We start from the raw sequence: 11679 nt of genomic DNA on the forward strand, positions 1-11679 counted from the left end.
AATTGCTTCCATCATTTGGAGAGGGATGTTTGATTTACTCAACACTGAGTAGATACTTTGCTACTATTTCAAATGAAGATCCTTTCCTGGAACATGAGGGGCTTGAATATCCTTGTGAAGTAACACATGTTAAAGTTTATGTTGATGAAATAAAAAGTAGACATTCCCCTGCTATAGTAATCGAAGATGAGATCTGAAATCTTCCTGAAGGTGGTTATGTCTTTCTAGCCTTCTACTACATTCTGGGCCAATGATGTTGATGGGGCATCCAGTGGTATTGCTACTTTATGGGTTCCAACCTCCTTTAATGGTACTTTGATTCACTTTGCCAAGAATTGTCTTATTGTTAGGATGAAAGATCTCAAATCCCACTTTGAGTGGGATCTCAAAAATGTTTATGCCCCTAATGCTAGATCTCCTCGGGCTAGCCTATGGTCTTCCCTAGAAAATTCATCCTGAATTCATCTTCAAACTTTTGGATGGTGGTTGGAGATTTTAATTCTCCCCTGTACCCATCTAACAAATCTAGTGGTATTGGAGATTACTCTGAAAGTATGAATGATCTTGCATACTTTATTTCTGCAGTGGGAATGATGTACATTCGCCTGGTTGGATCCAAATTCACTCGGTCAAACAGAAGACTTGGTCAAAACCTCATCCAAGCCAGACTGGATAGGGTTTTGGTTTTGAGTAACTGGAAAGATATTGAATCCCTCTCCCTGTTCGCCCTCCCCAAGTTTGGATCAAATCATAATGCAATTTTATTGTCTTTGGATGATAATACAAGGAGAAAATCCTCCCCTTTAGATATGAGATCATGTGGTCTCTACATTCAGATTTTAGATCCATGGTTGAGGAATGGTAGAATGTTCCAATTAATGGTACCCCCGTGTATCATGTGGTCCAAAAACTAGAACTATTAAGGATAAAAGTCAAAGGTTGGAATAGATATTCCTTTGGGAATATCTTTGAGCAAAAAAATATACGTCTGCTAACTTGAAAACCATTCAGAAGAAGATAGAATATAACTATGCCACTTGAGAGGAATGCCTAGAGGAGATTTCAATAAGAGAATGATGGTTCAAATTAAACAAGAAAGAAGAGGTCTTTTGGAAACAAGAATCAAGGATTCAATGGCTCACAAAAGGTGACAAGAATACCAAATTTTTTCACCAGTCTACCATGAAACATAGGAATAGAAATGGAATAATACATATTTTGAAGTATGTTGGCTTAATCACTGAAGGTAAGGAGGAAATGGCCGAGTTGTTTGTTAACTTCTTTAGAAAGAAAAATACCAATAATCAAGTCTTCTTAAAAGACCCTAATGGTCTACTTGACGTGATCTCAGAGGTTATCACAAATGAGGACCTACTACTGCTTAAAGCCAGGGTGTCCTTCAAGGAAGTTAAAGAAGTAGTTTTTTCTTTTGGGGCTTACAAGGCTCTGGGCCCTGATGGGTTCCCCCTGGCCTTCTTCCAAGTGTACTAGAATATTATTGGGTTGGACATCTTCAATGCTATAAAGGATTTCTTTAGGTCTAGTAAACTCCTCAATCAAGTTAACTCTACCTACATTTATTTAATTTCGAAGAATGATAGTGTTGTATCCATGAAGGATTTTAGGCCTATTAGCCTATACAACACTTTGTATAAAATCTTATCGAAAGTCATTGTTAATAGGCTTAAACTTGTGCTAGACAAAATGATATCTGCTAACCAAAAAGGTTTTGTTAAAGGGAGACATATTATGGATGCGGTTATCACTGCTCATGAGCTTGTGCATTCAATGGATCACAACAAAAATCCTATTATGGCTTTCAAGTTAGATATCTCAAAGGCCTATGATAGAGTATCATGGAACTTCCTTTTTGAAGTGCTGAAGAAGTTTGGCTTTAAGGATAAATTTCTAAAAAGTGATTACATAGTGTGTTACCACCCCGATGTTCTCAGTTCTGGTTAATGGATCACCTAGTGGCTACTTCTCCTGTGGAAAGGGTCTCCATCAAGGGGACCCTCTTTCCCCCTACTTATTCATTATTGTTGTTGAAGTCTTAGGGAGGAATATTGAAAGACTTAAAAGGACTGGTAGACTAAAAGGCATCAAAGCAGCCTCTACTATGGACATTATATCTCATCAATAGTTTATGGATGATCATGACACAATCATCTTCAAAGAAGCTTACATATCAAAGGTCAAAGGCTATAAGGAGATCCTTGACAATTATGCTACGATCTTGGGTCAACATATTAATTATGAGAAGATAAATTTATTTTTTATAAACGTTTGCCATGACCTTTAGGCTAAAATCACAAGAATTTTGGCTTGTGAGGTTGCCTCCTTACCCGATTCCTATCTGGGGTTGCCTCTCATTTCTAAATCCCCCACTATTCTCTTTTGGAATGGTATAATTGAAAATTTCAGAAGAAGCTGGTTGGTTGGAAAGGGAAATTGCCAAGATTTTCTAGTAAAATCCAATTGGTCAAATCCTGCCTCCAGAACATCCCAATCTACTACCTCACTCTTTTTAAGATGCCTAGATGTGTTGTTGATAAGATTAAAAAAGTTCAAAAATGCTTCCTTTGGATGGGTACTGAAGAAAAAACAAGACTATTTCTTGTTGCTTGGGACAAAGTATGCAGTTCCATTGGTATACGAAAGCTCAAATTTTTTAATAGGGCCTTAATTTCCAAAATTGGGTGGTAGTTGATTGAAGGTGCTAAGGACTGGATGAAAATTATAACTGTCAAATACCTTAATAATGCTAGTAGTTGTAGCTTTCTTACTGTCAAAGATTTACCCTCTAGATCCTGTATTTGGAACAATATTTCCAAACCCAAAACTATTCTTAGAAAATGAGGAAAAAAGATGGCGAGAAATGGAAAGAGCACTATGTTTTGCGATGATGTTTGGCTAAAATATTTTTCCCTATCAGAAATGACTAAATTCAATAAAATTACACAAATCCTTATCAAAAGTTGTGGTGATCTTGATCATGGTTACCTTTGGTGGTAGGGGGATAAGGATAGGTGGAGAAATCTTGTGGATACGATGTTGATTAATAGGGATATTCCTGCTCACATCTTAAATCAATTGATGAATGAGGCCCAATATTTAGCTTCCTTCCTGGGAGATTGTTTCTTTTTTGACCCCACGTAGAGGATGAATGGATTTTGGCGGTACAACCTGTCTTGAGCCTTCTCTATCAAATTTGCCTACAATAACATTGTTGAGGAACCTAAGGACAACTTCTACTCAAAAAGGATCTAGGTTAAAGGCCTCATACCCAAGATCAATTATTTTTGGTGGTCTACTACTCATTGAATTTTTTTGACTAATGACAATTTAAATAAAAAAGGTTTCTCCCTCATCAATAGATGTGTCTCATCCTGTAAAGATCTTGAAAGTATTAACCATATGTTCTTGCACTATCAATTCACAAGGGAGGTTTGGGATGAGTTGCTTGCCGATCTTATGATTAGCTAGACCTTCCCGAGGAATTTGAAATAATTCATAGAGAAATGGACTCTCAATGCTTTTACACACCTAATTATCAGGAACCTATGGCTCCATATTCCTCTTTTCGTTACCTGGAATTTGTGGAAGGAGCGTAATAACAAGGTATTCGAAGAAGAAGCTCATAATAGTAAAATATTGTTTCACATCATAACATAATAGGTTAAGGAGAATATAAATGTTGCCTTGCTTCGAACCTCTAAAGTGATGCCAAGCTTAAAGGATTTGAGAATAAAATAGAGATGGGGAATTACCCATAGTCTTCTTGGGATGAATTGGCATAATCTAATCTTAAGGAACAATTGCATCTAGACACCTCCCGAGGAAGGTTAGTTAAAATGCAACTTTAATGACTATTCTAAAGGGAATCCTGGTTTATTTGGAGTGGGTGGCATCATTAGAAACTGCAGGGGACTTATGCTAGAAGGATATTGTGTCAATCTGGGGAAAGGATCTAATAATAGGGTAGAGGCTATGGATGCATGGCAAGGATTCTTACACCTCTATAATCTAAAATGCCAAAATGCAGTCTTGGAAGGTGATTCCAAACTCATTGTGAACTGCCTAAATAGTAGTGCTAATATTCCAACATCCAACACATTTTCAAAGAAGGGAATCATATAGCTAATCAAGGCCTAACTCATAAGGATTGGATCTTTTTTAATTTTAAGGAGAGCCCGATCGGGCTAAAAAATATTCTTGCAAAGGAACGGGTTAAACCTTACTTGGGTGACTCTATGAATTACTTGGGCAATTAATGGCTCTTTTCAGTTGCCTTTTCCCTACTTACCTTTTGAATATGAGCACCAATTTTTTTCAAATTTAAATTAATTGCCTGATGATTATCGGGATGCTAGTAAGGATGTTGACTGGGTGGTTAATTTGGGAGTTGTGCTGGAGTCTACTAGGTTAAGGGATGACGTGTATGTCAATAATTCTATTTGCAACATTGGAAGTACAAGGCTTTTGCCATTCCACCTTGCCTTAATTACTAAAGATGAGGAAATAATTTGATGAAAAGGCAACGGGTTCATTTTTCATAGTAGCTTAATTTCCCATGATGTGAGTTGCCCTCTCACGTGTGGGGACAACGAAGTGAATCAATCCAAATATAGCCTTTTTGTTGACTATTTTTTACTAGAGGAGGCTAGTTTTATAAGTTGCAGTTTATTTTTGGGTCGCTTTCAAACTTTCTGTTGGAGCACCATACCTAAATATTTTGAAATGGGGGGGCCCTTTGAAAAGGACATAGCCTAAAACCTGCAAGTAACTTCAAAAAAATGAAGAGGTTTGGGATCTTTTCCATAGAGCGGGTATGACACCCTTCTTTCTGGCCATGAAGGGTTATAACAAAGCCTTGTTAGTGAGATTTTGCAACTCCTAGCAGAATGTTGAGGTGTCAATTGGCCGAATTTCCTTTGTTGTTTCATTGGAGCTCATTGCGAAAGTAACTGGGTTAAAGAATTAGGGTGAGAAAGTTGAAAATAAAAGCTCAAGAGATTATAAGCACCACATGAAGAAATTATTTGAAAAAGGAGAGAGGCTGATGGTGGTGAAAAATGGGTATGGTCGTTCTATCCTTCCGAAGCTCCATGCTATTGTTAGCTATTTTGTTATGAAATACTTTACCTTAGAACTAGGTTATATCGAGCTATGCATGGCTATCATTTTCCCATCCCAAATCACATTAGGCACGATGATAGGATAAATTTACCTTATTTTATTTTCACTTCACTTGTGGCTAGCATTGCTAATGGCGCTAACCCTCCCCTCTACTAAGGGCTTATTTATATTGTGTATAAATATGCCTTTGATCACTCCCTTCATTGCAGTTGTTTGCCTACCCTTCCAGGAAACTCTGAGCCTAAGGTTGAGGCCCATGGTTTCTCTGTTAAAATTGAACTCATTTAGACCAACCCCCTGCCTTCACATAATAGTACTCCTATGGCCAAATCCAAAGGTAAGAAGTCTCATGCCGAGCAGGAAGAAGAAACCCTAGAAGTGGCTCTGCTTAAAATTAACCCTAATAAAAGAAAATTAGAAACCCCTAAAACGTCCCTATTAAAGCCAGAAAGCTTGATAAAGACTCCTCCAAGAAAAGTATCACCATAGACCTTGACTTACATGACTCTGAGAAGGAAGAGGAGAGGATGCACGGGGAGGAAAATAAGGAGGGTAGCTCTGGGGAGAAAATGTCGACCCATCTCCTGGCCAAAGATAGAAGGGTTAAAATTGAACCCAAAGTCATCACTCATGAATTTGCTAAGGAATTTACCTCGGAAGATGATGAAGCTTCCTCTAATGAGGATATTGATGATGAGGAGTTTCATGTGGAAGAGGAAGAATAAGAGAAGCACTACAAGGAGGAAATAGAAGAGGAGAGTGAATCTTTGAAGGACAGGAAGGATTCCAAACTGGTTTCCCTACCCTATAACTCCTTGGATGATGTTGATATGTTGCCCTACTCTCAGGATTGACCCTCTAGTGCGGAGAAGGACAACACTAGGAAGTTGCACAACCAGATGATTGAACTGCAAGTAAGGGTTATGAACCTTGAAGCCAAAATCAAAGAGTACAGGTAGGGATACCATCAAATGGGTAATTCCTTAGGTTCTCTGTGTGTCATTACTGACGACATAATGAAGAAAGCTTCCATGGGATTTGTCTCTATACAAACCAAGATGAAGAAGAAAGTTATGAAGCTGTTGAAGCAAGGCAAATTAGACGAGGAAGACAAGAATGAGGATACAATTCCCCAAGAGATCTGGAATGAATAGGTGCAGAGATTGGAGCGGAACTAGAACGCCATTAGGGAAGATTAAACAATTTATGTTTTTCTTTTTTTGCTGTATGATGATGTCTAGTATAGTTAGGCATAGTTATAATTATTTTCATATGAATAGGACCACGTGTCGTATGCCTCAGAATTTTATTAGAACTATCTTCTCTGTTAACTTTATGGACTATTTATGTTTAGTTATTCATAGTTATATTTTGGGTAGATGGTGGCTAGATTAGAATAGTATGTTTAGTTATGTAGATATGATGGTTTTTTATTACTTCTGAGATAGGCTGGTGTGATTTTGTCGCTTTGGATATTTTGTGCCGGATTCTATGATGCTATTCCCTGATTTTGTTGTTTTGTAAGGGTTCAAGGCCCCTCTCCCTACTAATGTAATTAAAAAAATAGATAAAAGCTTTGAGATATGATTTGCAAGTAGGAAAATATCTTAGAAATAGTAAAAATGCAATATGCAAAAGTACCATGGATGAAAAGAAGTAATAAAAAATGAAAGAAATCATTATCTAACACATGATTATGATTATCTAACTCTGGTAGCACAGATTCACCGTGGTCCTCTAAATTTTCCATCATTGAAAGTTGACCTGTTTGTCACTGTTGACTTCAAATGTCGAATTCCCCGAGTACAACTTTGCACCTGTTTCTTGCACACAAAAAGAAAGAAAAATATGTTGGGAATAGAGGTTTTCCTTAGGTCAAACCCCAATGTTGGAATTAACAATGAATGAAATAATGTAAATATTGAAATAAATGTTTTAAGGAGATATACCTCAGATCTGCAATTATGTTGATGATGCAATGCTCTTTTAATGTAATCACAAATGTTGAATGTAATGACATGACAAACACATGACCACGGAAAGCTAATCACACACACATGCTTGCATGAACATTGATGTAACTTTGCTCCAAATGCTTGAATGATGAATATGCAACCTTGAATCTTTGAAGATGCTTGATAATGAATGCTTCATGGATGCATGAATAATAGGGATTCCATCTTAGATTGCTTCTTATGAAAATTGATATAATGTCTTTATATAGGGTTCCCTAGGTAATTTACTGATTAGGCCGACCTCCAATGGTCATGTTTAGCTTCGGAAATCAAATGTTGTCAGGGAGATATAACACCTATCCCATTTCAAATTGGAGACCCTTTGAGAGAGACTAGGGCATTTTGGGGTGCCCTGGTCCTTGTACACAGAGGACCAAAACAAGCAGCTAGGGGGAAGGGCATCCCGTAGTAGGACCCACCAAAGGGTGTATATAACATCAAAGCTGGATAATGAAGCTTGAATGAATGTAGAGAGGGGATGAGGATAGGACATGCTAAAGTGGGAGCACAAACATGAGGTGTAAATTGGACCAGTGACAAATTACGATGCTCTAATTGTAATATGTTGTTGATTTTTTACTAATATATTGGGTAGCTTTTGAAGTGTGGAGTTTTTCTCTCAAAACGTTTTTCCCCACATAAATAATTATGTTGTGGTATGTATACTATTTATGTTTATTTTTGTTATGATTTTGTAACTATTGTAAATATTTGTATAATTTTTGCACTATCATCCTCTCTGGATTATTGTAGGAAGTTGTTCTGCTACTTAACTTCCTTTCAAATGCATTTAGAAATATAAAGGTATTTGAAGACGACACATTACTAATTGAATGGTCACACTTGCATTATTAATACAACTAAAGGAGAGCAACTCTCACTATCAAAATAGAAATATATTAGACCATAACTTGGTAATGTACAGTTTGATATCGCTCGAGGCAAATGAAAGTTTACCTTAATTTGTACTTTATTAATAAAGCCAATGTGTTTGTAAAAGCTTATACATACCCTTATAGATCTTATTAGAATGGAAATCTAATGTACATAAATGTGAAAGCCACTAATAAGGAGCTTATCTTGAGTCTACAATCACTAGCCATTAAGCTTCTTAGTAATTCCTAATCATGTGGCAATGGAGGGAACTTTTCAAGTGGTATTAATAAGATAATAAATATTGATTTAGATAATGAAATAATTTGGAAACATAATTTGATTTTACATAGTATGGTATTGAAAATAATTGTAGATCAAATAATATAAAATATATTCGTCTGACATGACAGGGATGACATAAAGAGATGGTCTGAATTGAGCTTTAAATGTCTGTCAAAGTGTTTGAAATATAAATTTCCATTTAAGGTGTTGCAGAAATATAAATTTTGAGGATTTTTTTTAAATTTTTAAGGAAGTATTCATTCCCTAAACTTCATGAATTATATCAGCCATTTAAATAAAAGTCTGTAAAATATTTTTTAATGTTTTGATATTTAAAAATAAAAATTTATTTGTTTTATTTATTTTTAGATTAAATTGTGTGTCACTTTTATATAACATTTTGAATCGCCTTTTATAATCTATCACCAAAAAAAAAAAATACAAAAAATTAAAAATAAATAAATTATAGACTGTGAAAATCGATCATTGAAAATTTATTTCAGAATCAATACAAAAGACTATAAAGACTGTTACAGGAAATACGAAAAATATTAAAAACTAATTTTGTATTTATTCTGCAATATATTTAGGAACAAGAACATCGATTTCTAGAGCAGGAGGAGCTGCCGGATATTCATTGGATATACACAACTAAGATTACCATCCAGAAAGAGCTTTCCAATTATGATATTTGCGGCCTCTGTAGGATGATATGCATCCCAGAACAAATACTTTGAGCGATCATGGCACATATTGCTTTTCAATGAGCATGGCACCAATGCACTAACATCTCCACAGCATGAATCGTCTGCATTTTCAAAGCCTGCAAAAACCCAAATGCAACCCAATCAAGAACTGAAATTTTTCAAACAAAATCTTAAATTTCAGAGAATTTTCACATCATGAAGAAAGAATCAATAGTAGATTTTTAGATTATTCTTATCAATTTTGAAAAGAAAATAGAATTTTGGAATTTTGTTTTTCATTGTGATGATGGATCATACAGTATGATTTAAAAGATCGATGAAAAAAATTTAACACAATTCAATCTTAAAAAAACTACTACTGATCTTTATGAATTGTGAAAATTATATGAAATTAATTTTATACCATAATTTGCATAGTTTTGAAACATGTCAAGAACAATATCATAGGAATTTGCATAGATGAGCTTGGCCCCAGAGAGTCTTGTGTTGAGTTCAGAGATCAGATTTCTAAGTAGTTGATTATATGCAGTGACCAGCTCGTTTGAAGATGCAGAACAGCTACGGTTTGGTAAGAAGTTGATGGCACGGTCATATGGGATGCACCCAATGGGTCCTACTGCTGCAATCACAAACTTTCTGGCTCCTAGATCATATAGTCTCTGCAGCGGAAGAAAGAGGAAAACACATTACTGTAACTATGTCAAGATGGGTATTATAATAAGAGTGATATTGATCATGATCAGTTATGTTTACCTCAATTTGAAGGCGGTACTGTGCAATCATGGATTCTTCAAAGCTGTGAGGAGATGGTCTTTTTGGACTAATTGGGTTGAGAAAATTATTTAAGAAATCATTTGCACCCACAGTGATGGAAAACAGGGCCTTGCCAAGAAATTCCTCTGCATTCTTGTCACCAAGCATTTTGACTAGCTCCTCCTTTGTGTCCTCAAAGTAGTCAATCTGCCTGTCAAGTGAAAGTCGTCCTATCTGCAGTCCAAAAGAAAGTTCAACCAAAAGTATTTCAGAATGCTTTTGTATGCTTTGAACAATTGAAAATATAAACCCAAGTTCTACTAAAAAGTTAATATGGTGGAGGGCAGTTCATGCAAACAGGGGTTATAGTGATAAGCGTAAAACTTCATTCTCAAGAAATAGGGGTTATAGTGATGTATGCAAAATTTCATTCTTTAAAAATAGGGGTTATAATTATGTGTGTAAAACTTCATTCCTTAGAAACAAGACTTATAGAGGAGTTGTAGTGATGTGTGTAAAACTTTATTCAATAGATATCATTGAAGGACAGCTTATGTAAGAAATGATTATAGTGATGCATGTTAGAATTTCGTTCCATAGATACCACTAGATATAGATTCTTCATATCCACGGTCCAAAACAACTTCAACCAAAAGTGTTTCAGAATGCTTTTGTATGCTTTGAACAATTGAAAATATAAATCCAAGTTCCACTGAATATGGTGGAGGGCAGTTCATGCAAACAGGGGTTTAATGATGCGTTTAAAACTTCATTCCCTAAAAACAGAGGTTAAAAACAGGAATTATAATGATGTGTGTATAACTTCATTCTATTTATATCATTAAAGAACAGCTCATTAAAAAGAAGCTTATATAAGTAAAGATTATAATGACGCATGTTAGAATTTCGCTCTATAGAAACCAATAAATATAGATTCTTCCAAGTTTTTTTTTTAAAAATTGAACCTAAAATACAAGTGGAAGGGGCAAAAAGAGCTCATTATTCTGAGGTTAAAAAACTATAAAGCTGATACCCACAAAGATGGAACCAGTATCATTAAGGATTCCTGCAGCCCCTGAAGCATAATTGACTCCTCCCAAAATGGCAGTTCCGTGAGTGGAGGGTGCTAAATATGGAGGGGGGAAGGACTTAGCTCCTAACTGCTCCCCTGCAACATTATATAAATTAACATATACTGTCAATAGAAGTCTTAAACCAAGTCATCTAAAGATAGATTTATAAAATTTTAAAATAAAGACAGTCTCATAGATAGTGAAAATCTACTGCTGCCAACAATTTCAAATGCCAAAACTATTGAATCTAAAGCCCATTAAATTCCTAACACACAAGCATTCTGTTATGCATTTACCAACAATGTCTGAGATTGTTTTGCCGTTAGTAAACCTTCCTGTTGGGTGTCCTCCAGAGGGAGAAAAATCAATCCCATATGGAGGTGAATCAGCTTTTGAAAGTGTGAAAAGATAGTCATTATTCCCTGCATCCACCAGAGAATCCCCAAACACAAATGCAACATATTCAGTATTACTGATAGAGTAACTGAGGCTCATTGCAAAGCAAGATATTATGCTACAGATCATAAAAACCAGGAGATTCATTGATAAAGCCATTTCTGAAGCAAATGTTGTATGGAAATAAGAGAATAGATGGATGCTTATAAACTTGTAAGAAGTTGTGTGGACTTGTTCCAAGTTAACAGGTCCGGTAAGCACTATCACACAATTTCCATGACCATGGCCAGATTGAGATTGTCGATGAAAAACTTTCTTGAACATATGCAAAATGTCAAAGATTAAGAAAGGATCATCTGAGATCCCAGAAAGAAATCTTCCTGTCATGACAGTTGATAAATTTGTGCTCTCCAGCTTGTCTTTCTTTTCAGTGGATGT

General features: G+C 35.7%; 1 protein-coding gene across 1 annotated transcript; it reads right to left on the minus strand.

Annotated features, from left to right (window-relative positions):
- Nucleotides 1-8861: 8861 nt before the first annotated feature.
- LOC131045842 (GDSL esterase/lipase At3g50400) lies at nucleotides 8862-11431 on the minus strand. Its single transcript, XM_057979512.2, has 5 exons — nucleotides 11142-11431; nucleotides 10810-10940; nucleotides 9773-10006; nucleotides 9423-9678; nucleotides 8862-9135 (listed from the first exon to the last, which is right to left on the minus strand). The coding sequence occupies exons 1-5, from the start codon at nucleotides 11398-11400 to the stop codon at nucleotides 8921-8923; spliced, it is 1095 nt and encodes a 364-aa protein (XP_057835495.2). The 5' UTR covers nucleotides 11401-11431; the 3' UTR covers nucleotides 8862-8920.
- Between the last annotated feature and the right edge of the window lie 248 nt (nucleotides 11432-11679).

The sequence above is a fragment of the Cryptomeria japonica genome, chromosome 5 (genome assembly GCF_030272615.1).
Source record: "Cryptomeria japonica chromosome 5, Sugi_1.0, whole genome shotgun sequence".
NCBI classification, from domain to species: Eukaryota; Viridiplantae; Streptophyta; class Pinopsida; order Cupressales; family Cupressaceae; genus Cryptomeria; species Cryptomeria japonica.